This window comes from Orussus abietinus, unplaced genomic scaffold (genome assembly GCF_000612105.2).
Source record: "Orussus abietinus isolate OABI.00-Male unplaced genomic scaffold, Oabi_2.0 scaffold11, whole genome shotgun sequence".
NCBI lineage: Eukaryota > Metazoa > Arthropoda > Insecta > Hymenoptera > Orussidae > Orussus > Orussus abietinus.
In genome coordinates, this window is record NW_019396016.1 from 143,224 (window position 1) to 170,659 (window position 27,436).

Sequence of the window (27,436 nt, forward strand, 5' to 3'; positions counted from 1 at the left end):
GCATCGTTTCGAGCTATACATGAAAAATCAACATTTTACCGGATAATATGATGCAGAGTGCACATTTTTAGTGCAATAAAAAAAAACGAGATATTCTTAATGCATTGACAATCAATTGACAGAATGGAATCATGAATGAACTTCTTGATACTATCGTTCCAATGAATGAACCACTAACAGTATTTCATTCTACCCGAGTGCGTGACAAATTCTATCGAGAGCAATCAGATACCGATATCGATCCTGAAACAATGGTGAGAAAATAAAGAATGAGTAACGATAGGAGTACAGATCGATACTAACAGAAAGAGCAGAATTGGCAGCAACAAATAATACCTAGGATCCCTTTAACTTCCCTACGGTTAAAAACGCTACCTTCGTTACCACACTAATTGTAAGAAAAGAAAGCTCATTGAACCAAAGAAATATTTATTTACTTCAAAGGATAACGATTTGACCCTAATAAACTTAAATGAATTATCGCTCATTCCGCAGAAACGTAGCATCCGATATATTCCTGTTTAATCTAACAAAATAATTATTCGTTGAATTACCAAAGTATTTCTTTGGTAGCATCCAAAGAAAAATTCCTCCGGTCCAACGAAGCATTATTCTCAATGCGGTATTAAATCGGTATCAAAAGGTGAACTCACCCCGCCGTCATGGAAATTAAAAAACGCAAGGTCGACCTCCGACGCAAAACTTGAAAAAAGGATGTCAAAGAAAAAACCGCGAAGGAAACGGAGGAGCGAAAGTGCAGCCGGGAGTGGGGGTGGAGTGGGAAAGAAAAGATTCTAGGAAGTGGAATTGTTGGGGAGAAAATTCGATAATCGATTGGATAAAGGATAATGCAAAGGGCCCAGGTTAGGTTAGGTTAGGGTCCGACGGGGCAAGGCCGTAGCGGCGAGGGGCCCGACTCGCGATGACGAAAATCCGCCCCTGGACGGAGAAAAAGATGGCGAGGGGAGGAGGAAAAAGGAGGGGAAAAAAGGAGCAGGGCGGTCGACTCGAGCGGCGGTCTGGCCGAGACCTTGACTCTTGGGCCGCTCGCGCCGATCTGCCGATCGAGGTGGGCCCGACTCACCCGGGGACTCCCACTCTGGGCCCGGCGGCGGACCCCACTTGGATAGGCAATACTTAAGCCGCGAGCACGCGGCGCCGCGGACTATTCCCGCAGCATCGCTCGGTGGACCGATGTGCGACCGGTCGCATCCCCCGTCGAGCAGACCTCCGAGAGTACCGCCGACCGCACCGCCGACCTCACCGCCGACCGCACCGGCAGCCTCACCGATCGGTCCATCGATCAATCGCTCGCAGATCGGGTCGTCGTCCACCTCGCCTCCCAGTCCACCCTTCGATAGGATACCTTGAAGAGGCCCAGGTTTCGCAGTCCAGGGTGGAGGGTTGGGTATTGGACGTGGAGTTCTGCATCTCGAGACCGAAGATCCGAAGTTTGACGAGCACTCGTGACAGTTGATCCTTTTCGATAGTCGGATATTCCGGAGGAACTGAAGGACCCTGCGTGCAGTGCGCAGACGCGGACTCGGTGACCGGTGAAGAGAAGTTCGGAAGTTCGGGGGAAGTTCGCCGGGAAGGGACCGGTCTTCGACTTTCGGGGTCCTCGCCAACTGCTGCCGAGTGAAGTGCCAGTGCAGTTGAGCGGCGGACGGGTTGGCTGCAAAAGGTAAGCTACATCTTCGGTGAAACTGCGGGGCCCGACCAGGTCGGCGGGATCCCTCGATCTACATAATCGCGAGTTTCGTCGTTGCTTGGTTTCTCTTTGCACGTGGTACTTGTGGATTGCACTTTCCGACTCTCCGCAGCTTTTCCTTTGCCTTTTCGCCGAGTGGTTCGTCTCTTCCTCGGAGGAAATCGTCCCGAATTTTCGGGGTGAACAGTTAGACGACTACATTTCGGATACCCTCGCGACGCCGGTCGACTTTCTTAGTCACTGTTGCTGATTTAGAGCAATGTTTCGATCAGACAAGACCAGAGCAACATTCCCTGTTGCACGACGAAACTTCCGATCACTCGCTCGCCCATTTTTGTCGCGCCTAACGGCCGCAATCTGGAATCTCGTGGGGAATGTCGAGAAAGCTCGAGCTACTCTCGGCCGCGGCTTAAGGTGCACTTGTCGCGTCGTGCACGGTCGTCTAGCTCCCTTAACGTAACAAAACGTTTACTATTGCGCACGTGAAACGCGCTTACCCAACTTGCTACCGAAACCCAGGGAAAATATTCCACACGTATCGGCTTTCTTATCGCGTATCGCAAGTCTCGATCGAGACCACGGGACCAGAGCGCCATTCCTTGATGCACTAGCAACCTTCCGATCGGTAATTCCTCGATTTTTCTCGCTTCTAGCGGCCGCAATCTGAAATTTTCTGGGGTAAAGCGCGTACGCTCAAGGTGCGCCGACCGGGGTTGAAAGTACACTCACCGCGCAGCCTTGCATGGTCACCTACCTGCCTTAACGTAACCCAACGTTTATCGCCGCGCACGTGAAACGCGCTTCGTTACACAACCCTCCACCGAAACCCGGCGGGAATATTCAGCACAAGGTCGCTGGACCGTTTCCACTTCGGTCCGTTTCTCAATGACCTGCAGTGCAGACCTTGAAGAGCGGACCATCTCGAGTGGACGTGGGGACCATCACGTAAATCGCTCCAGAAACCATCACCTGGTCTCCCCATGCGCAATTACGTGAACCATCCGGTCGACTTTTACATGATCGGATGTGTCGATATGATCTCCCCAAGTCTATCCAGGTAAACTTCGATGTGGATATGGAAACTCCTCCTTTTTCGAGGTTATCCAAACTTTACGTGCGTTATCGGACCCCTGACTACCGCAATTTGGTCCACCGGGTCGACTTTAACGGGACCCGATGTCCGGAGTGCAGCGATTTATCATACTTCTGGTATGAGTGCATCCGAGATGAGAAATCCCATCGAGCTCCACTGGGGATAATTCCCGAAATATAATTTTACGAAGACATGAGTCAGGGATATTAAATGGTCGAGTTCCCCAACCGGATCCACCGCTGGACCTCTTGAAGAAAGTCGCGACTCTCCAGCGAAATCCTGTTCTTTATTTCGGAGGAGCAAGAACCGATCGCCATTTTCCATGAGAGGAACGGCTGAGAATAACGAACCTTAAGATAGAATAAATTCCAGACAAAGACTTCCTCCCGGAATATCAAAATTTTCAAGTTTTATCTGGGTGAAAAAAAAAATTGCTGAAGGAGGAATTTGAAATTCCAGAAAATTGAATCGTGGGAAGTCTTGGGAGCGAAGTATGAACCGACCGCCATTTTTATACTTGAGTCTGCTGAGACAGATGAACCTTGAGATAGAATAAATTTGTGGCAAAGACTTCCTCCCGGAACCCCTCAAATTTTTATATGTATATATAGAACGACCCTTACGTAAGACCTTAAGACAAAGACTTCCTCCTAGAACGGTAAGATTTTTTCTAAAAAAAAAAAACAAAGCCGTTAAAGTGGGAACTCGAAGCTTCAGAAACTGATCTTGTAGGAAGTACGGAGCGTTCCCCTCTTTCAGGTAATGAAGAAAAAAACGTTAAGGCTAGTCGGAATGTCGGCCCGGTATGGCTTTCAGAAACCAAAATGGCGACTATCGACGCGTTTCGCCGAAACCAGTTTACCCGATCCCAGGGACGAATTGGCAGTCGATATTCGACGCTTTGGTTTCTCCGGCGAAAAAGGCCAAACGTGGGAAAGAAGGAGAAGGGGGAGGGAGAGAGGGGGGGGCCTCGTTCCCAGGATCGATGCCGATCGGCGCCAATCGATGCCCAGGGATCGAAAGGGAATCTCCGAGCCCCTTAAGTGGTACACTTCGATTTTCTCCGTCGATTTTTCGAGGTCAACCACTTTCGGCGAGAATCGGCCAGCTCTCGTTTATCGTGTCGCCTGGCGTTTCCCGATGTACGGAGCAAGTGTCAATTGTCATTCGTTAGCCGACAAAGGCGAGTCCGAGTGTCAAGATTGACACTTTGAAGGATCGCTCTCGCCTTCGATCGGCGCACCCTTCCTCGAGAACAAACGAGGATGCCGTCGCCCATCTCGCAGTTTATCTTTGATAAACCTCTTTACGATTTACCCATTCAGGTCGGCACACAAGTACATTCAAAATGGCCGGATTTCCGTTCGCCCACAAATTCGGCGGATGTCCTGTCTTGCGAAGTTTCCGAGAAAGCAGAAAAGTCATTGATTCGATTGTTAACCAAAGATAACATCGCACATAACAATGAAAAATATGAATTATTACGGGGACTCGTGTAAGAGAGGTTAGTACGCAGTTCCCAAGTATTACTCATTTATTGGGTGTTAACCCTTTATTGGTACTACAAATTCAGCATCAAACTATTTATTTCCGTATAACGTCACTTCTTAATAATTTTTGTTGCTATGGAATATGGATTTCTTGATGGCGTATATTGAGGGTTAAGGAGAACACGAGTCCATCGGCTTTGCTTGGTATTAATTAATCATTAACGATTTCTCGAGGAAACGGACCGTCCAATTGCGATGGAAAGTGACGAGATTGGAGTCTCGTGGAAAGTTCCGTAATTAAAGATGCGCATTAATGTCTCAATAAACAGTTGTAAGGGTTATTCGAGCAGCACTGACCATTAAGACGTCACTTCCACCAACCAGAAGATCCGGATGTCCAAAGAAACCGAAAGTCGTATCATTTCTGAGACCTCGCTCGACCTTCCTCGCAGGAGGCGTAAACGGGATTCGTTGACCATTCCTTGGCGACCTCAGCCCTGTACCGAAACCCAAGATTACATCTCAGTCGCGGAATGGTCCCTTGAGACGAAGCTTCCAATTTCCCACAACTGGACAGTCACTTCGAGTGAACAACACCCAGAAGGTTGTACGTGACGATGGTCATATCATCGGCAAGTTTCGCCCACAGAAGGTCTAGTCAACCTTGAAATGCCAGCAGGTCTGGAATTTTATGAACCAAACTTCAAAGCATCTTCCTACGAGCTCCAATTTCGGTTTACCAATATTTTATCGTCATTAAAATTATTTATTTCCATAAAATGTTCACGCGGAATTATCCCCGAGGGTGGGTCTTAATCTATATATAAATACAGATTAGGGATCGTTAATAAGACGAAAGTCCTGATTGGTACGGATTTAATTAAGTGATTAATATCAAATTTACGGTTTTACTTGTGACTTTTGTAAATTAGGAAGTTGATAAGGGGATTTCCATATACGTGGTGGGGGGGTGGATTTTAAAGGAAAGGAGCGCCCACATTCGTAAGGAGTCACTTTCCGCTTCCTGGACATTCGTCATATCCAAGGAGAGACTTTCAAGCCGAGTCGATCGCGTCCGAAAGGAGAAAAAGGATGTCCCGATCTCGGCCAATAGCCCGTCTCGAGAAAAGGCTCGACCTCGCCCAGAGTCGAGGTCGATCCTGGCACGTCGACCCGACTCTCTACTTTTCCGTCCTTGTAGTCGGCGTCGAGACGCTCGAGTCCTTGTCCTTCCTTCCACGGAAGCGGTCAGTTTATCTTCCTGCAGCGCGCAGAAAATGTGGAGGAAATTCACTACCGGCAACAACGGCTGCACACGTGGTGATAAATAGTTGCAATGAATTCCATAACTTCATGCAAACCGATCTACATTAATTTAACTGACGCCCGGACATTACAGAATGACTTGATTCGATTTTTAATTTGCTTACATTAAAACTCGCTACGGTTTAATGTACGATTTACCGCGAACACGTAAATAAATCTTGCGATAAATTCACTAAATCCAGGTAAACCGATTAACACAGATTTAACTGACGCGTGGACGCTACAGAAGAGCTCATCTGATATTTAATTAGCATAAATTAAAAATCGCTACGATTTAAGGTAAACGCGATAAAACGAGACTCGCTACGGCTGAATTTTTCTCCAGGTCGAGCGATCATTGACTGTTCCACTTAAAAGAAATTAAAAAAAAAAAAGAATATTAAAAATCCAATAAAAGGACCGCCTAATTAGCAGAATTTTTTCCACGTGCCAGGAGAAATGAACCGCCTTCTCTTTAGCGGAGGAATTTCGCCGCTGATTTAGCAGCGAAATCCTCGGAGATTCTTGTTGCTCGTGCCTCGGCGACGTTTTTTGTCGCATCCGTGTTTCGAAGGCGAGTGAAATGTCCTCTCCGACATGTTTCTCCGTTTTTTCCCCCCCACTCTCGGTATTCAGATCTCAATGGATCGCCGAGATCGATTCGTCTTGTCGCGGAGAGTTCCGAAACGTGGTCACACTTCTCTGGTAAGTGGGTTACCCAGGAGTTTAAATCGCATTCGGTCTGGAATTCGAGTATCTATGCCCACTGTGCTTTCCAAACGAAGTTTCCAGTGAAACGAGCCAGATAGCCATGTCTTTCTCCGGCTGTCGGCCACTCTTTAATAGAGACGCTATCTTTGTGGAGCAAGATGGCAAGAGAATTTCTCTGGACCCGTCACAGCTGTGAAACGTCATCTGACCGGTGGAAAAGGCGAGATCTAGAAAACGGCACTGCCAATGATACATGCACTTGAGATAACAGCGAATGAAGAGTGCTCATTTCGTGATAAAATTCATATTTCGTACGTCGGACCAGAAACAGGACGCGTACTCCTGAACGTTGATCGAGCACTGAAAGCAGACGCGAAAATATTGTAAAAACGTCTCCTAATGTCGAGGTTCATTGCGAAAGGTCGATTATAATGGAGTCACTTTGCATTTTTTTTTTTTCTTCAATTTTTAATAACGCCCAATGCGAGCTGCCAAAGTTTTTCCACGATAGGTGCAACATGGCTGACTAAGTCAGCGACCTTTACTACTTGCGCGACGCGCAGTAGTTAAGGGGTTTTGCCAATATTAAGGCAGCCCTAGACCATCCTCTAGAAAATATTCGATAACAAATTATCAGACCAGCCAACCGTTATCTCTATGGTTTATTTCATCCCCATTCGCCGCTATGAAATATTGGTGAAAGTCTCTGTCACTACCGGTTCGTAAGATGTTTCAGACGGAGGGTATATACAGCTTAGCTGGGCGTCTTTACCGTGTTCTCTCATCAGCGACAATCCACACTCGTCTGCAACAATGTTAGTCACCGGAAACCGGATATTTGGTACATTAAATTCCTGCTATCAAGAAATTAAGACCCCTTTACTCATCAAAGTGCACGTACACGTGAAAGGGGATCGACTTCCTGCAATAGTTGCGAGCCATTTAAATGACAGTCATAGGAAAACGATCCCCATAAATGAATTTAAAAAAAGAAATCAGTGTGATTCGACAGCAAGTGACGTTTGGCCTTAAAATCGTCTCAGTCTTTCGATGATTTCCACCGATTTCCAGGTGATTTCTACATGATAAAAGCGTTAAGATCAATGATTTTCTGATCGAATACCCCATCGATTGAAAGAAAGAACGTCAGACCAAGACCAACCCGGATGGTCGTTCCCGGGAGGGGAGCATTCGACATCGGGGACCAAAATCGATAGGTCGACAGGAAAGGTGTTACGAGCTCGGGGCCATCGGCGACACGGTCGGAGCTCTCCCAGGAAACGAGGACTCTCCAGGTTAACGGCGCCGTACAGCGGATACCGTTCGATCGGGTCCCCCGGAAGAATCCGAAAGTAAAAAGCGAGAAAAGCAAAAAGTATCCGGGGCCCGTGGCATTTCGCCGCGAGAAACGGAGGCCTAGACTCTACGTGGGACCCATGGGCCCCCTTGAGCACAGTAGTGGGTCCGATTAGTAAGCAGCTAGGCGGCCTACTTACCCACTAACTGCGAGCGTGCGAGCGGCCATACTGACGTATGTACACGCATAGGTGCACGCATAAGTGTCCGTATAAATATAGGCACGCACCTATGCGTGGACCAACCACGCCATCGCTCACGTGCTCACGTGTATGCCCATCCATGAGGACATACACGCGAATGGCCGTTCCGCTACGGACACAGCTACACCTCGCCGGCGATGCTGTACAACATCCTAGAGCCTCGGGAGTCCTCGATTCAGCAGACCAACCAGATCCGAGAGAGATTCTCCTCTTTCTCCCCCTATTTCTCTCCTGCGAGGCGATAGGCGCGACCGGGAACTTTCTCCGTGTAGCTGGTACCGTTCGTCTGCCATCTGCACCGTGGACCGGCACTCATGGCCTTGCACTCCACCTCGATATCCCGGCATCCATGGGGAATTTAATCCGAGGCCTGGGGCCTTTTTCGTCGCTACTTTCGTCGATTCGGGCCCGATCCTCGAGGAAAGTTTCTAATCTCCAGGACGATTATGCGCGACATCCGCGTCCGTTGCCATGGCGATGGAGATGACGCCGTGGGAGTGGTGGAATTTTTATCTTCATTCCTTTTATTTCATCTTTTTTATCGGAGCTGCCTGGCTCGTGGACGAGACGAGACCGCCTGGATTTTCGAAGGAATTAGTGACTTGAATGAAAAAAAAAAACAATTATTTTCGTTGAGCGATAATTCACGCCGAAGGTGATAACTGGGGCGTCGACCTCGGTTATTACCCCAGTAACCATACCGCAGGAGTGTATGGGTATTTTTCACCTTTTTATTTTTCTTCATTTTTTCCGCATTCCTATTCGTCGCTTCCGCCTCCAAGCTGAACTTGGATTTTAAGTGAAAGCAACCACTCTCAGACCCCGAGGCGCGTAATGGCACCTGGCTTTCGAAGATGTCTCTCGAGCTTCTTCGACCCATTTACGACGCCGCTGCTTAACCTGAATACCTTCTTAAACTCCTCTCCGAAAAACCTCCGCGATGCCGACCTTCCGCGTACCTGCGCACCTGGAAATTATTAACCCGTACTTCACGCCAATTTTCCAAACCATTCCCCATAAATACGAGTGCCTGGTAAGTGCCTTCGGTACCCAGCAATTAATTCCAGTAAATTTCCGGAATCAATCTCCACAATGAGTTCACCAAAAACTCAGAAAGTCGATTCGAATGATATGATTTTAATAGATTTGTCCGGTGAGATAATTCTAGTGTTAAAAGTGGGACTGCATAATTGTATTACTACCAATATGTCGACTTTGTAAGTGGTATATGTGAAATAATAATTAATCTTAAATGAAATCGCAGTGAAATCTTTTTCGTCGATGGCAACCTACTCCGCGAGTTAGTTATATGAAACTCTCGTTTACCGAGAGTGTTTATTGTTATGTTTCCGTTGTACCAGATACGCCGACAATATTGTAGACACTATAGGCTCCTCTCGTGGAGGACTTGATTAAATTTCACGATCGTCCGAACGGGACTTGGTGGCCTCCTTAGTGAGGCGATCGTCGAGAGCTCGACCACTTTCACTCGCTCATCTCGCACGTAGTCGGTCTTAACGTCGCTTTTAATTGTCTACGTTTGGCTGCGTATAAGCGATCGTCTCGTCCTAATTAAGATAAACGTTAAATAAGTCGCATCAACGAGGAGATGGATTTCTCGCGCCGCGCGACGATTCCAAGATGGCGGAGGGGCGCGCTCTTTCGCGCCTCCGTGTTCGAAACCGGCTACGAGTAAGCAAGTGGAGTAAAATAGAAACTGAGCCGAGGAAACAGAAATAGTCGATGGATCGTCGAGAAATGCCGGATCGGCAAGGTCGAGGACGCACTTTTCCGAGATCTGTCTTGAGAGATGCAATCTGAGGGGAGCACGAGTGAAACAAGATTAACGACCGGACGTCGAGGTGGGCTTTCGAGGCTAAATGTCACTTCCTCATACCCGGCTACGCTTTTACGACGACTTATAAACAGCGGTTTTCCAAAAGAGGAGAAAATCTTTTCGCCGAATCCGTACTTATTTTTCCTTCTTCTTTTTTTCCTTTCTTTTTCGTCGAGCCTTTTCTCCGCGAGTCATTTGCAATTACGCACTCGCGGGGAAAGGCGGGCAGAAACGTGGACGCCGCAAACTACTTCTTCGAGAAATTGAAAAAATAATTCCCGACTCGCGTTGAGGGGCAATTCTTTTCGCCCTCTCTCGCGAGGAAAAGCGTGAAAAGTCAAGGAGATATGTGGATGCCGTGAGGTGCTTCTTCACTAAATTAAGAGATTAATTCGGGCCTCGATTAAAGGGGACATTTTTTTTTCGATCTTCTTTCGCAATAGAGAGGTTCGGAGGGACCTGGAGAATTATGGAAGACACCAGGTACTTCTTCACGAAATGAAGAGATTAATTCGGGGCTCGATTTAACGGGGAATGTTTTACCATCTCCACTTTCGATTGAGTCGAAACACTCACGAGAGTCTTTACGATCTATCCAGCGAAACCGGGATAATGGCGGGCTCTTCAAAGTCGTTTACACCGTCTTACGTGCCGCGTTTTACGGCACCTTGAAGAGGTGCCCGAACGAGAAGGGAATATTTTCGCCCGCTAAAATATTACGACCGTCAGCTCTGGCAGAATTTCGTTTTTCCGCAGCGAACTCGAGTCCTTAACCTACTTGGCTAATTTCCGGATGGAAATGCGAAATGACAATTCCTACGGGATTTTCTGTACATACATATACTTAAAAGAGCGCTGGACATCCATGACTAATTCATCCCATATCATGAGCGATTTTTTATCGATCATAGGGTGCCTCATTATCGTTCCGACTGTAATCAGATATGGTGCGACAGTGCTTAATCGAGAACTCTTTTCAAGTTCAATGTTTCCCTCTATTCACTGGGAACGGATCTCGCTCTTTAGACGGAACACTTAACGCGGTACTTTCCGTAATAAATATTCCGCGCCTCCGCAATTATCACGTCTCGTCATTACAGTATCTATCCGAGTTTCCGGCACGAGTGCTCACCTCGTGAAATCGAGAAACTCTCTTCATGTTCTGCTGGTCTTAAAGAGAATTCCTAGCGGGCTTCTCGAGAACCGCGTGGGCACCTCACCTTAAGTACACATTTACCTTAATCACCCGAAAGACCGTCTAATTTCCTTCCGCCTGTCAAAAACATCCTTGCCGAAGAGAGAAGACCCTAAGTTAATTTTTTCTTTAACCAACCATTTTCATAATAATGTTTCAGAAGTAGAAAAAAAAAGCCCCTTAATTCGCGGGCACATTTTGTTTCGAATAAACTTTCTTTAAAAATAAATTCACGTTTGAGTTAATCTGCCAGGAGGGAACAAATCTAGTAATCAACAGTGTCTAAGAATGCAGTATTATTTAATGCGTGATTAATTTCGGGAGAAAAAATTAATTTTCGAATCTTTGCAAATTTTTCCGCGAACGGCCCAATAAAATCGGGTCTTCTGACGATCGCATGTTGAATGACTAAACGCTGTTTTTCCTTCTTTCTTGTAATCTCCCGTCATTGTACAAGGGACGCAGGAAGTGTCCCATTAAACAATGCCAATTATGCGTGAGCGTAATTTATTAATTTTCATCGGTTTCCCTGGAAGTGCAGGATGATGCTATCGGTTTGCATCACGCGGGGTGAAAAAAAAAAAGTGACCCCCAATGCCCGGAAGTACACGCAGAAGTGCATCGTGGCGATTTGTAGGATTCTAAGAACTGTCATACATTGTTTCTAAGATCCGTTTATGGATTATTGTAATAAATCAATCGGTTGAAGGCTGATCTCTAAATCCTGATCGAGTAATAACTCGAGGTCGTGGACGTAATTCAACCCTAATGAATAGGCGATGGCGGGACCGGTGATAAAGAGAGCATCAGGTTGTAATTTGCGGTCGCGGTATACCTGGAAGATTAATATTCCCGAGAGGAGCAAAGAGGAGAATTCATCAAGTACTGAAAATTGTTCCTTGAATAATGAGCGAAAATCCGAGGTTTCCTCCTCACTTGATAAACCGTTTTAATCCTTAATTGTTCCGCAGATGAAAGCGAGATCCTAGAATTTTTCCCTCACTAGGTAAGCCACATTCAATCCTGGTCTCCAACAACGCATTCTGGAATATAAACCCTCCAAAGCAAAACGGATATTTAATTTGGCTATTTGATAGTAAGAAATTCGGTATCTTCGTTGGACGCGCAACTAATAAGCCCCTGGAATTTAATATTAAAGTTTTGCTACTTGATAGTAAAAATATTCGTCATTTAATATCGAGATGCTCTTCGCAGAAGGCAGGATAGACCCAGAAACAAAATTTTTAGAATTCACCATGTGGTGATAAAAATTCATTTGATGTCGAGATCCTATTCATCGGGTACGCAACAGACGGACCCCGGAAGCTGGACAGCATTCGAATAGATCGGCAAACGATTGGCCGCGTTCCCGATTCAATTGAGCCGCAAATCCGTGGAAAGTCCGAAAGTTCTTCCTGAAAAGGTCCCCGTCATCGTCGTCATCGCCGACGTACCCGGCGTTGATTTATCACAGAGAGGCGCCGACGATCGCGAGAATCTCCCGCGACGCCTTTATGATAATGACATCCGCGTAGTTTCCAACGGGCGATCGTTTTGTCGTTACACGGACACCTCCACGAAGCCATCGGCCCGTTTGGCGAGATGTTCCACTTCCGTCTTCCAAAGTGCGCGTAATCCCGCGATTAGCCTCGGTTGGGGTGAAGAAAATTTTCCCTGTTCCTTCCTCTCCCTCTTTTTCTTTTTTTTACAATCCTCGGACTTTCTCGGAGAGTCGCGGTCGGATAGGCGATCTAAAGAGCCGCTGATAGGCCTTTGATAAGAAGATCAGCAGTCATCTTCCCGCCCGGAAAGAAACATTTGGCAATTTAATTAGGATATGTTAATATGAACACGCAAGTCCCCTTTTGTTCTCTACACGATCGAGGTGAAAATCTCGTTGCGAGGTACACCCTGGAGCAACGATGGGGGCCAATCACCATTTAGCAACCAGCAGACATCTCGGAGGCACTTTGGACCTTGATGCTTGAAACTGAGAAAGTATGACCCCGGATACTAAAGGCAGTAAAGTAATCAGCCGACATCAGCTGTTTACAAAGGAATCCACTATACACGTGGGTCGACTTCTGAACAGCATCACGCGACAGATTCGTCTCACCATAGGAGGTCGAAGACTCTCTCCAGCTTCTAAAAACCAGATTCTCGCTAGAGTATGGAAAAATCCCTCAAACGCATCCAGGAAGCGAGTCAAAATCCAAATAATGTTTAAAATATTTCCCTTCTAAAATAGTTAAAAGGTGCAATGATAGCATATACGATACGATATAAAGATGAAAATCAAAAGCCACCGCCTCACGGCGAAGAATAACAAAGTCAGATAATTACCATATTGTCGACTACGTAACCCAGGCGTCATTAAAACATTAGCCTAATCGAGCTAGCACGGCAATAACTTCATCCCCCCCGTCGCATCATCTTCCTAGGAATTAAATTTTTTGCGGGAATAAATTATAAGACGCCTTAATCAGCCGGGATATCTTTCAATAAGCACGTCGGGCATATTAATATGCCTGAATAAAGATGCAGTTGAGCGATTAAGCCAAGAGATCAAGACAATTGCGTAGATGCTAAGCCCTGCTCTTCGCAGCCACTTACACTCGTCCTTTTTCCCCAGTTTTTTGTTCCTACTATTTGCATCCGACGCCGCGGAAAGTCCATACACCGGGAAAGGATTTTCTGTTTTCCGTCGATGATTAATGACCCTCCATTGTTTTCCCTAGATAATTAATAATCCGCCTTTGTTATTAGGAGGTAATTAATAATGCCGGTGAAATTCCAGGAGAAAATGGCGTCGGCAGCGGCGGAGTTGGTGGCGGAGCGAGAACCGGAGCCAAGGATCGAGATCCAGGACTCGAACAGGACCTTCGTCGGTGCCGAAAATTTGGTCAGGATGGCCCTAGACCAGTACACGGAGATCCTGACGACGGTTTCGGACCCCAGAGTCAATAATTGGCCTCTGATGGACTCGCCGATCCCGACAGTGATCATCGTCCTGGCGTACCTGTACTGCGTCACCCTCCTAGGACCCAGACTCATGGCCAACAGGAAACCCTTTAAGCTGAGGAACGCCCTGGTGGCTTACAATGCCTTCCAGGTGGTCTTCTCTCTGGGAATGCTCTACGAGGTAAGCGAGGAAAATCCCAAAAATATAATCATTCATCCTTAGACAAGAGATCGTCCGATCGTCCTGATGACGATCCTGCCGCGTTCTTCTCCGCCTCTTCTCCTTTTATCCTGACATCGGAAATACAGATAAAGCGCCAGGGAATTTTGCATGGAGCCACCTTGACCCACTGACGTAGCGGGCGTTTTCCTGGGATATCCACCCCGTCTGTCTAGGAATCGACTTGCGAAATCCTGATTTGAATACGTACCGGTTCCACCGGACAGTCGACTCCCGGGCGATTGATCGCTGCCCGCAAGATTCCGGGGTTCTCCGTTTTCCTTTCCTCGTTTTATTTCCCTTTCTGTCGTTTTCTCCTACTTGGAGCACATCTACAAATCGCGATCTTGGTCTCTCATAAGGCATTGACATTTCCGGTCGAGTATCGATCATCTGACAGCCATCGGACAAAGTTCTCCACTCTCGACGGCAGGTTCTCGCGCTCCCGATTCCCCGGTTTCCTTCTCCTCTTTTTTCGTTTCTTTTTTTTTTTTCTAAATCGTTTTCTTTCCGCGCGAAGTCCCTCCAGAAATCGCGAAACCGGTGCCTCGTCGAGGCGATCTCTATTCGCTAGAAAGGCATCAGCACATCCGTTAATCATCGCAACGTTGTGCATAGTTTAAAGTCGGACGTCCATTGGCCAACGTCCTCTTGCACTCTCGACACGAGCTGTCTGGTGGGAACGAGAAAGCGACAAAATTGCTCGGCCCGATCGCAGGCATAATGTATTTTTGGAGAACCGCGATTCACTCTCGCTGAACAAGTCGGTACAATTAGATCTACAGTGGGCGTTTAGAGAAAAAAATCTGGCCGGTAGATAAGTGCACATTCTGGCTCGTGATTAGAATTTCTCGTCCACTCTGATGAGAGTGGGAACCGCTTTGCTAAATAGGACGTCAAACGCGATGCACCTCTTATTACACAATTTCCATACATTACGGTAGCGTGACATAACCGAGTCTCGTTTTTTCTCATTTTATTTGGACACTTCTCAGCTGATTTAGACGACATACAGGGGGTGAAGACGTTGACATCAGTCACCGGTTACCTGGTATGCTAAATCAGACCATATACCGGTCAGGCGTAAGTTCGCAGCGCTGCGGCGTTAATCCGCGCACGCGATGAGATTTCACAATCAGGTCGAACGGAACCGATCGAAATGAAATCGTGTTATTATAACTAATTCGTCGAAGCCGAAGAGCGTGGCTGATCAGAGCGCCAGGAGGCACAGGATGGAAATGGCTAACAACGTCTTCCGTGCATTTTCCCTTTCGACTGATCGTCCTCTTTTCAGTTCCCCATCCAGAGAACATATCTACCACAGCCCATAAAAATCAAAATAATCCTAATTAATCCAACAAAGTCTAGAAGCGCCGCACTATCAGGATGCAAAGATGCAAACGACGCACGTGCCTTATCAGAGAGCCAGGATGCACAGGATGGAAATGGCTAACAACGTCTTCCGTGCATTTTCCCTTTCGACTGATCGTCCTCTTTTCAGTTCCCCATCCAGAGAACGGATCTACCGGAGCCCATAAAAATCAAAATAATCCTTATTAATCCAACAAAGTCTAGGAGCGCCGCACTATCAGGATGCCAAGATGCAGGCGACGCACGTGGCCGATGACGTCTCCCCATCTGATCTTCCTTTCGTCAGATCCTGAGGTTGCGAATCGAGATCCCAGCGCGGCAATTTAGCGTCTCGACGTATCCACAGGTGGACGTCGAAGCCGAGGCAGTTGCCCAACCTCGATTTGTACATCTGCCGGGATTCGTTAAGGCGAAGCATCCGGTTTTCGAATGTTTGTGCAACGATCCTTTTCTTCGAGCCCAGGCAATCCCCTCGTCGGCACTTTCCATAATCAAGGTCGGGCATTAACTCGGCCATAGAGGCGAGCAAGCCCGTCGGAAACCGCTCGAAATGTCCAAAAGAGCCTCCACGAGTTGACATCTCCTCGTGGCCTCGGAGAGATCAGCTGGACCAGCGAGTGCGCAGTTGCGCTTACTTGCACGCGCGGTTACGCGCATATTCAGCGCGCGCCGCGCCTCGGATAGCTTTCACCTTTTGACCATATCTTTGACTGGTCGTTAGTGGGCCTTTAGGAACTAAATGAAACGAGTCACGGTACCTAGGAAAGAAGTGCAAGGAAAATCGGGCATTGGCCAATCCGGTCGAGCCTCTGGTCATGAGCGACACCGCGCTACCGTATCTCCTTTCTCGACTTCCAGGACTGGGTTCCTGGCCACCCAGGATAACAGCAACAATGGAACAGCTGGATTCGAGAAAGACTCGGTTTCCTTTGTGGATTTACCAATGATTGTGCCGTTCTTATCGGTACGGATTTCGGTACATCGGTTTGCTTTCGCCACCTGATACTGACTACAAGTGCCAACCTATGGACTTCTTACGCGAATCGTTTACCTTGTTAGTTTCGGAAATGAATTTAGATTTATACTTTATGGATGTTCCAGCTTTCCCTCCCAGTTTCCCATGAGAGATAAAAACCCGCGTGGCGGTTTTTCCATCGACTTGCTTCACCAGGATCGTCATCCTCTTATCATAAATAGATTTTTTGTATTGTTCTCTAACTTAATTGACATTTTTATTCGACAAATTATCCGTAAGAAACCGATAAAAATCGGCTCGGTAGATCCCGAGTTTCGCATCTACGTACAAAAAGAAACGATTTCGTGTTCTGAATTTTTCTATATATAATCTAACTCTCCAGCAGTTGGATTAAGGGATTTCTTAAATTGGTGCTGGTTAGATGTATAAATGGTTTATTTTTAGTACATGACTGGGTTTCTTTCAGCACCTGATGTCCGGCTGGCTGGTGGACTACAGCTACAAATGCCAACCTGTGGACTACTCCCATAAGCCGTCTGCCCTGAGGATGGCGAACCTCTGCTGGTGGTACTTCATCAGCAAGTTCACGGAGTTCGCCGACACGGTTAGTAGAACGGATGCAAAATGGCTCATCTTGACCTGGCAGAGTCCACCAAGACCTGGACCAGTCGTCGAGATCGATCCTTGAAGGGCTCCTCATGATACTCTCCGTTCTCCACAGATATTCTTCATCCTCCGCAAGAAGGACAGCCAGGTGACTTTCCTTCACCTGTACCACCACTCTTTGACGCCCCTGGAAACCTGGATCTGCGTAAAGTTCATCGCAGGAGGCCATGGCACCCTGGGGAATTTAATCAACAACGCGGTGCACGTCGTCATGTACGCGTACTACATGCTGTCCGCCATGGGGCCGGAGTACCAGAAGTACTTGTGGTGGAAGAAACACTTGACGACGGTCCAACTGGTAAACCATCACAAGATGATGATAAGGAAAATCGGTCTTGGTCTCCCAGGCCTGGTCTTGCAAGTATCAAGTCCAGGTCTTGCTCTAGGTATTGCAAAAAGTCCAGGTCTTGCTCTAACTCTTGCAAATAGTGCCACTTTCTGCCCCAAGCCTATGACCCCAAGACCGATTTTGCTCATCACTAAAGCCATCCTCCACGGTTCTAGAGGGGAAACGGGGGACAGGGAACGAGGTGCATTGCGGCACGTGTTGGCTGTAATTTCCTAATTCACCTGTCGGCCGATTTCGAGAGCGAATAATAACCCGATCCGACCCAATCCCTGTCTCGTTGCGCAAACGTTGGGGCGAGAAAGGGAAATCGCGTGTACGCATGCGCGAGAGGGTAAGAGCTATCAGGATTGTCATTGCGCGCGTCCTCGCGGTGGTCGCCATCAGGCTGATTACACCTGGAATCGGATAATCAAACGCAAGCTCGATGTTAAGACCATTCTCGAAGATTTAGACATAATTGCCGTAATTAGCGGCAGCCTGAGGCGCTCGTTTGTAACATGGCAGGATCTTCGATCTAGATCTTGCGGGTTGTGATCAGCCTGATCAGGCGTGGTCCAGTTGAGAGCAGGATGATTAAGTGCAGCTTGATCAAGAGTCGTTTGATTAGGCGAATTCTAATTAGGCATGGTCTAATTGGACATTGTCAGTTGTCATCAGGCACAGAGTCCTCCTTGCACTCGTACTTACATGACCACCGATAGACCACGGTCAGGTTCGATTAGGATTCTCGCCCAGCAAGATTTTGCATGCGGCATCAGCTGCCAGCTTCCTTCAACTTGCAATTCAATCTGCAACCCTTCCTTACTCTCGCTGACAATTGAACCTGATTTCTCGTTATCGGGCACAACCAATCGCAGTCGTCTCAACGTAACACTTTCATCTTGTAATCCAACGCGAGCTTAACTTCAAGATCTGCGCAAATATCCTCGGGCCGATCGCGATAGATCACCGTCAATCATGGCGAGCATAATCGAAGCTTATCAGGCGCAGCAGGCGAGACTGAAATCTTATCAGGCACGCATTAAAGGCGTTCACTTTCTTTCAACCTGGAATCAGAAAAGATTTAGTTTTCAGCAGGTCCTTCATCATCCCACGTGGACCATCCATCCGCTTGCTGCCGCTCATCTCGCATCCCATCAAGATCAAGACTCCGTCAGATGCTCTCTGACCTGACCTACCCAAATCTACATCACATCGTTCGTCATGTCATCAGTAACCAACTCCTTTCTTGAAATCAAGACCACTTTGGTTCCCAGGATCCCTGTCATCATCCCACATGGACCACCCATCGTATGCCGACTCTCGTCTTGCATCCCATCACCATCCTGGCCAGACTCCCAGACCTTAATCGGTCCCCTATCGGGCCTCGCTCTGATAAGAACTAAGCCACCTATCCGAAGAGTCCTCGGCCGCGCAGGGACCCCGCGGATTCTGGGCCGCGAGCGGAAATCCTTTCTTGAAATCAAGACCAATTTGGTTCCCAGGATCCCTGTCATCATCCCACATGGACCACCCATCGTATGCCGACTCTCGTCTTGCATCCCATCACCATCCTGGCCAGACTCCCAGACCTTAATCGGTCCCCTATCGGGCCTCGCTCTGATAAGAACTAAGCCACCTATCCGAAGAGTCCTCGGCCGCGCAGGGACCCCGCGGATTCTGGGCCGCGAGCGGAAATCCTTTCTTGAAATCAAGACCAATTTGGTTCCCAGGATCCCTGTCATCATCCCACATGGACCACCCATCGTATGCCGACTCTCGTCTTGCATCCCATCACCATCCTGGCCAGACTCCCAGACCTTAATCGGTCCCCTATCGGGCCTCGCTCTGATAAGAACTAAGCCACCTATCCGAAGAGTCCTCGGCCGCGCAGGGACCCCGCGGATTCTGGGCCGCGAGCGGAAATCCTTTCTTGAAATCAAGACCAATTTGGTTCCCAGGATCCCTGTCATCATCCCACATGGACCACCCATCGTATGCCGACTCTCGTCTTGCATCCCATCACCATCCTGGCCAGACTCCCAGACCTTAATCGGTCCCCTATCGGGCCTCGCTCTGATAAGAACAAAGCTACCTATCCGAAGAGTCCTCGGCCGCGCAGGGACCCCGCGGATTCTGGGCCGCGAGCGGAGCGGCCGCGCGAAATTTCAAGCCGGTGCGTCGCGGCGGTGGGAGAGACGAGAGAAAGTGAAAAGTACGTTGGGCAATTCTGGCTTGCTTTGCCGGACTCGGCCGTGGCTACGAGTGTGTGGCGCAACAATTTGGCATTCCGATATGCCGGGCCGCAGACCGGCCGCGTGCCGAGCGACGCGGGCCTCACCTCCGTAGGTTTAACCTATTCCCGAGTTATTTATCGCTCCCAGCAATCCCAGGATCGGTTGCCAGAGACCCGAAGTAGGACCCCAACGAAAGGCCGCGATGGAAAGGCCCGACCCGTCCCATCCGACCTCCACCAGCTCCCAGACCCATCGGGTGTACCGCACGACCTAAACTGCGAAATCAGCCCCCAAACCCGCGTTTCCACGAAATGTTGCAACCGTAAACAGACCTCGTCACGTGGTCACATTATCAGGATTACATCGATCATTCCTCGCATTGGTCAATTTGCGAGCGAGCGGATCGCTGAGTTGGCGCTAATCGCCATCGCCTCAATTTTCCACTCGACTCCGTTCCATTTCAACGGGTTTATCGAGCAGTTTCGATTAAGCGCCGACATGGTACCGCCATCTTGCAGCAGGTTCGTCATGCACTCTACGTAAATCGCGGCGACCGCTGTTGCCGGCATTACGTCATTTGGGATTAATTTAGCGAATCCGCGGGACGGCAGATTGATATTTTTGCGGTTACCCTAATCGCTCGTTGGGATATGCTGCGGTGGTGGATCTCCGCTGAGATTCCATAATGATCGTTACGCTAATCGGAATATGCATTTCCCTCTGCGCAGGTGCAGTTCTTCCTGGTGTTCGTGCACAGTGCCCAGGCGCTGGTCTTCGACTGCGGTTACCCCAAGCTGGTGGCGGGTCTTCTGCTCCTGCACGCGACTATCTTCTTCGTCCTGTTCTCCGACTTCTACCGGCGAGCCTACCAGAAGGCCAAGGCGCGCCCTAAGGAGCTGAAAGGGGAATAAACGCGCGAAGGGCCGGCCAGGAAAAGCTCGAAGGAGACCCCGCTAGGTCGCAGGTTCCCACGTTTCCTGGGAATCGCAGCCTGAAGTGGAGTCGCTTCTACGTCGAGGACACACCCAGGCACTTCTACCGCGTCGAGAAGTCGTCCTCCACGACGTAGCGCCTACCACGTTAGGAATCCGTCTCCCTGTCCGAACTCTTCCGCCGCGTCCAGGAGGTTGCCCGCCTCTTCATCAGGGACTTAGTCATGGTGCTGAGGGTCTCCCATCCTGTCCAGGGGACGAAGTGTCTCCACTGGCGGAGGGTACCACCCCTCGCTCTTCGACATCCTCTTCAGGAACTCGCTGCCCTGCCTGGTCTCTCCCGGATGGTCGCAGCCTGGAAATCGTCTTGTACAGTTACTTCTTAGTGGGCGAAGCAGACGGGACGCGAGACCTGGACAAGGTGCCTCTACATGCCAACTCGGGACGCAGACCTTGTAAAAAGATCCCTTCCATTGTTCCGGAGGAAGCTGCGGCGCCCACGACGTGCCCTCCTCCAGGTCGAGGAGTAACTCGAGAGGGATTTGCATGTGCTCTAGAGGTTTCCGAAGACTCGTCGTCGGGTTCTGCGAGCTCTTCTGCGAGATGTTGAAGAGTCCCCTGAAGATCCTACGGGTCCCTTCGACAAGGGATCCTCCACTCGTACAGATACCTTCCGCTCGGAAGAGAACTTAGCCACATCCTATCGCAATCCCTACCCGTACACTCCGAGGTACGTCTCAGGTCTGAGACCACGAAGTCGGTCTCGCTTTAAACAGTACCGTGCAAACCCACTGTACATAGGTATACATACACAAACGGCTTAAACATACCCTAAACCCAACTACGGTGGAAGTCGCTGCTTGACCCAAGCCTCGCCGAGTCATCTCCCATAAGAAAATCACGGGAATCGGACCTCCTCGACCACCAACTCGTGTTAAAACTCCCCGAAGAGGTCTTCCGGGATGCATTGCACCAGCTGCCAACCGTACCCTCGGGACTTTTAATTCATGCTTCACCTCGCATAAAGAACCCCGTCCCGTGTCAATTTCACGAGTGAAGAGGTCCCTATCTAACACCAGACACTGACAAATCTCCAATTTTCCACGGTTTCGGCACTAATGACAATCCTTTCGCTACTCTTCCCCAACACCCCCGAGGAAGTTGAACGACCACAACCAAGACATCACTCACTGACTGGCATTGACTATCCAGCTCAACCGGAGCGACGTGCAGTCTTCCCCGCTCGCCAGGAAAGACTACAGCTCAATGTTGAACGATCTGCCAACTACTCATACCGTCAATGGACCATTAGGCTATCTACCTAACTACCTGTCAGCCTGTCAAGTAGTCAGCCACGAGGCAATCGGTGCAATGCATCCCGGAAACATCCTTATCCTATATGCGAGCGGTCGAGCTGATTGGTGACTCTTCGGCATCTACCCAGTCCTTCTCATCGAGATCACGGATATCGTGGTGGCTCTCCGATGCGATTACTCTCTTCCACTCTCTCTCTCTCTCTTACCTAATTGTCGGTGCTCGGGTTCCGGGCGCGAACGTAGGAGCCTCCACCCTGCTCTTCAGGGTGCACGCACTGCGGTGTCCAGCCTGTCGGTTGGGGCAATCGATAGCCGGGGACCTTCCCTGGATATCGGCCAGTTTAATGACCAGCTCCTCTCATTCGGAAGCCCTCACCGGGGTACGTTCCTCCAGGGTCATCTCGTCCGGTCGACGTCTCGGAACTCGCGGGTCGGCCCTCGTCGAGGAGCAGCCGCGTGCTCGGAGTCACATGACGTTCCGCCCGACGTCTCGGCACCGGCTAACTCTCTGCGGGATTTAATAACTACTTTACTACTATTTAAAATTAATCCCAATCCCCACGGCCGCTGCTCGCGGGGCGCGTGCAGCTCGCGACGAACCGTGGTCCGACTACCCGATCGATTTTCCTCGAGGGGGGTCCACGTACGGGTGAACAGTGACGCTCATCTCGAACAGGTGCGAGCGCATTTGCGCGCATGTAGATCCCAAGTGGTGCGGACTTTAGGAGCCAGTTGTCGCAATTAGCCGGCCACTCGTTGAGTCCCTGCAAAGGAGAAAAGAGCGGATTAAAGGGGTGCGAAAGTGACATCCGAGGGGTCTATCCAAGAGTCCACGAAACTTTTCTCCGAACTGGACGTGCCGAATCGTTTCAAACTTTACAACGTGAATGGGAAGGATACAAGGAAGGTCCCTCCGGCCATGAAATTTGAATTTATAAAAAATTTCTTTATGGATATCTTCAAATTTTCTTGTATAAAAAATGAAATTTCATGAGCATCGCGCTCTTCCTTAGGGCCTACGTAATTAATTGCTGAAGTTTCTAGTGATGCGGTGCACCCTGTTTGGAGATAAGTTATTAAAGTATTTTAACGGTGTCATGTTTATGGAATTTTGCGCTTTGCGGGATACCTGAGATCGCAATTTGTCCGGCTTTTCTTGTCCGATGTAGCTCTAAGTGCCAATTACTAGCTGGCCAATTACCGGTGCCAATGACTGTGTGGATTACCCTAGGTGATCATGTAGGGTCATGGGGTCGGATCGTTGGTGAAAACTGTATCAGGATTCGTCCTTCTTGGGTGGATATTTCTCGAATTACAAATGTGCTCGTCCTTGTTCCGGAGCATCTGCGCTTCGTCGTTAGTACCTAAGGTTTACGCTTAATTTTAGACGTTGTAATCATTGATATATATTATTATTAAATTATTTCTCTACCAATGGTACTGTCACAGACACTCGTTTTTCTACTGAATTATATATAGAGATATGTATACCCGTTTGTATTGCCGCCCGGATTATGGCGCGGCAGAGCGATTAGCGATTTCCTCATGATGAAGAAATAGGATAAGTTGTAATAACTGATAAGCTCGTTGCCATGTTAAATGGGAAGGTTACAGCTGTGTATAATAGTCCTTTGCAATTGACAATCTCCTGTTTTCAACAACGTGCATGGTATTAAACGCTTTAGATGATATTACAAATCTTAATACAGTGTGTAATATTTTATGTGTAAATACATAATATTAAACGTCTCATGTTGTTCTCTGTACCATACTTTTTAATTGACGGAATCGGGTGGCGTTAAACTGAGAGTGGATAGGTACAATCTTTCTACTTAATGTAATTATATGGAGTGGAGTAATCGAGACTAAGTATTTATTTGTTTCGCAGGTCCAATTTCTCAGCGCAAGGAAACAAATGTATTTTTATAATAAAGACGTGCTATGATAAGGATAATGTTCGGCTGTTGATATTTAGCCCTGTAATCGATTAGCTCGATTTGTTTCTCTTCGCTCCATTGAAGAAAAATTAGACAAACTCTTTCTTCCCACCACGCAATTTTGTATACCTGTTTGGAATAACAAGATGATGCTGTTTTGTAAATATTACGTCAATAAATATTTTTGGCATAAGTCCATGCCATTAAAGGAACCCTTGTATCGTTAAGTAACCATGTAGTCGACTTTATATTGAGCACCGTTCAATGCTTTATTTCTAGATACAAGTATGTACATGACATGGCCCAATTCCAGTATGACGATTAAGAAAATTCTTACCGTTTTCTAAGAACCAAACGACAAAGGATGACTTATATGCTATCTATAAAGACTGATCAAGCCGCTGCAGCTTGTGCCTGCTGCTGTTGCAACTTCCTCTTCTGCCTTTTCAGAAGCCTGCGTTCGCGTTCGTACTCCTTCATTCTTAAAACATAGCTGAAAATGATAAACTTTATTACTTACTTATTTCAATTAAAAAACTTTAAATTAAATCAAAATATGTAGAAGTCATTATGACCACTAAAAACTTTTAAAGAACGCTTACTCATCAAATTCACACTCTTCCAATGAGTGTCTCTCGTGGTGACACTTGTGAAAAAATGGAGCAACTTTTACTCTACATGTTTCCAGTTCTAAATATTTGTGGGCACAATAATCGCGTGAATTTTTAGGAATACGAGCAGCCTCCATTTCTTCCTCTGTGGCGATCATAACTGGAATAAATGAAAAACAATTCATAAACAATTACATCCTCTTAACTACTGTGGTGTCTACCGATAACATGATAACAATCGCACAGACAGAATAAGTATATAAATGATTAACAGATTAAACCCCAGAAATCGAAACCGACACTACCTTAAAAGTGTAGAATTTAAGAAAGAAAACATGTGATATAGATAAAATTTTCACCGACCAGGAATCCAAAATTTGTAGGTTATAATGAAACCACTCACCTCTAGTCTTTCTGCCTTTCGGGAAACCTATATTTGAGTCGAATTGGGGAGCGACTTTAGAATCCGGAGTTGTGTCCGGATTTCTTATATATTTTTCAGCATAATTCCCCATTTCCTTTAAACAATCCTCCAATTCGAAGAAATCCTTATAACGAGCAGAAGAGAACCCGACAGTTGGCGACACCCCTGCCATCTATTGATCAATCTTACGTAATTTACGCGCTTAACCGATCTGCTTCTTCCCCAAAAAGGACATTTTTTTTATAGATAACTTTTACAAAAAACAGACCCTATAAATCAAGACAAATGTCGACTCATCATTTACAAAGCTCAAGGAACTTAAGAAAACGTTGAACATTTGCAAATAATGTGAAAACCAATGGAAACATTAAGAAAAACAACATTTAAACTTTGTAGAAAACGAATGTATTTTTTCTGCCCACTGAAACGAATACAAAACTGAATTAACTTTTTCAGAGTTTAATATAAACTCACTTCAATCGCTTCAAAGCTTCAAAACCATTATTGTTTCTTATTTTCGAAATTTTATTTCTAAGCAATTTCGTACTGCGATTCTCTTAATACAATTTTTTAGAAGACCCTATTCGTGTAGTTTTCATACTTTTATGAGCTTCGTAATTAAAGGTAGTTGCATGTTCTTATGAGCTTAATAATTAAAGGCAACACGTTGACATGTGGACCGCATTTCATGGTATACTTACACTTAGTCGTTAGATCGATACTTAATTTATGGACGTAAAAATAAACCTGTACAGCTCAATCATCATCCTCTTCCATAGCTTCTGGTGCTCCCGTACCTATTATTGACAGTGTAACATTAATGTTAAATGACAAAACACATGACATTTATAACATATATCAAGATTAATAATACAGAAAAGTAACTGCAGGAATAGTTATTCAAATCCATGAGTTCGCTCCTAAATATAAATTTATCGTGCTATAATATTTATCTAATGCTCATGCGTTTATATACCATTGTGAAGTTTCTCTTCCCCGGGTATATGACCAGCTTGAAGTAATTTACTTAATCTTTGAACTTCCTCAAGTGAAGATGCACTTGTAATAGCTTCTCTGATTTTGGATCGTTCATCTGAGCTGGTTAACGGTTTCTCCATAGCAGTGCCTGGTGCCTGCGTCTTTGCCTTTTTCGCAATGTCACATGCCATTTCCTTGCCCTTTTTGCTCTTGAAGTAAACCGTGGCTGCCTCACGCTCCTTTAGTTTGACCTTACGGAAGTCAAGCAGACGTAGTTGTGGCAACCTATAAATGACATACTGCCTGTACTGTGGCTTCGCCGATACTGGATTCTGTAGCAGGCATAGACTCTTAAGATTTATCAGCGGCACTAGTGGATCCAGATCTCCGAGATCTTGAATCATGTTTCCTGTGAGCATGAGAGTTTCCAAACTCGGTATACAGTGTTCCAGACCTTCACCAATTCTGACAATGCGATTATTGTTAAAGAACAAAGTCTTAATCCTCTTCAGAAGTGGAAACCCATCCACCTTGCGAATATCGTTGTCTGAGAAGTCTATCGTATCAAACTGATCCTAAAAATACAAAAAAAACGACATTTTGAACGTCCCTCCTGACCTTTTTTTTGCAGCACTAAATGTAGCCATACTTTGAACGACCCTGCTCGTAGAACTATTGCTGATATCAAAACATTTGAATTAAATACATACTCTTCAAACGTATGCTTACCAACGTTGCTCCCAAATTCTCAATGGTGGGTATTTTATATCCTACAATGAAATTAGAAAAGGAACATCGTGATTAAAATTAAGGGAACTCGATTTTGAAGAAAAGAATCAAAAACCGTATGTTTTGAAGTCTAACCTCTAAGATCCAACTCTCGATCTCTCACTGGATTTATGTACTGCATTGACTGTTGTATCAACTCGGGAGTTAATTTTACCATATTTAATGAATTTTCTGAACTCCCGAAGTTTGAAAGAGACGAGAACTTGATATTTTCGTTGCCGCAAATCTGAGCGTTCCCGCAATAATCGCCAGCGACGTATTACAATGTTCGAAAGCGTGCGATGAAATAAAATACATATGAGAATGGTTTCAAGATAGTATTAAATAAAGCTTCTCTTCCTCAAACGCTTACTAGTTTCAAAATCAGATGGCGCGCACTGTGCCCCGATTTTTCGCACGCTATATAACATGGCGGGATATTTGAATCAATTAAAAAGCACGAGGCCCGAATCTCAAATAAATAAAGAACAAAAAATGTTAGAAAAGACATAATTTTCTGGATTTAAAATCGCTCTTTCCTGAATGGAAGCTATTTCGTATCTTTGGCTATAAATACATACATTCGACCAAAGCATCGACGAAGTCGATTACACGTGGAAGATCAAACTTTGCAGACCTCTTCGTAGTTAGCGTCCTCAAGGCACTTGCGTGTCGTAAACACGCACTTTGCCGACAAAAAAAAAGTGCTTTGGAAACATCATCTGCCAAGAGGACTACCAATATACAAATCAAGAATGCTCTGTTTATCCGATTCTCGGATTACCGAATTACCAAGAAACCGAGAAACGG

General features: G+C 46.9%; 3 protein-coding genes across 4 annotated transcripts; 1 reads left to right on the top strand and 2 right to left on the bottom strand.

The window, feature by feature from the left end:
- The first annotated feature begins 1,154 nt into the window (after positions 1-1,154).
- Positions 1,155-23,657, top strand: LOC105704114 (elongation of very long chain fatty acids protein AAEL008004). The gene is made up of 5 exons (XM_012433063.2): positions 1,155-1,684; positions 13,699-14,043; positions 16,896-17,033; positions 17,151-17,393; positions 20,389-23,657. Exons 2-5 carry the CDS (start codon positions 13,705-13,707, stop codon positions 20,569-20,571), a joined length of 903 nt encoding a protein of 300 aa, XP_012288486.1. The 5' UTR covers positions 1,155-1,684; positions 13,699-13,704; the 3' UTR covers positions 20,572-23,657.
- Positions 23,658-23,856: 199 nt separating this feature from the next.
- LOC105704116 (NADH dehydrogenase [ubiquinone] 1 beta subcomplex subunit 7) lies at positions 23,857-25,215 on the bottom strand. 2 transcript variants are annotated; one of them, XR_001104426.2, is made up of 4 exons: positions 24,860-25,215; positions 24,448-24,616; positions 24,183-24,338; positions 23,857-23,974 (listed from the first exon to the last, which is right to left on the bottom strand). XR_001104426.2 is itself a non-coding variant. In XM_012433065.2 (3 exons), exons 1-3 carry the CDS (start codon positions 25,050-25,052, stop codon positions 24,239-24,241), a joined length of 462 nt encoding a protein of 153 aa, XP_012288488.1. In that variant the 5' UTR covers positions 25,053-25,215; the 3' UTR covers positions 24,090-24,238. The 2 variants fall into 2 exon arrangements, 1 of the variants encoding a protein (XP_012288488.1); XM_012433065.2 differs by lacking the exon at positions 23,857-23,974 and having other exon boundaries at positions 24,090-24,338.
- Positions 25,216-25,269: 54 nt separating this feature from the next.
- On the bottom strand, positions 25,270-26,975 carry LOC105704115 (U2 small nuclear ribonucleoprotein A'). Its single transcript, XM_012433064.2, has 4 exons — positions 26,723-26,975; positions 26,588-26,628; positions 25,857-26,433; positions 25,270-25,677 (listed from the first exon to the last, which is right to left on the bottom strand). The coding sequence occupies exons 1-4, from the start codon at positions 26,802-26,804 to the stop codon at positions 25,637-25,639; spliced, it is 741 nt and encodes a 246-aa protein (XP_012288487.1). The 5' UTR covers positions 26,805-26,975; the 3' UTR covers positions 25,270-25,636.
- Positions 26,976-27,436: the final 461 nt, after the last annotated feature.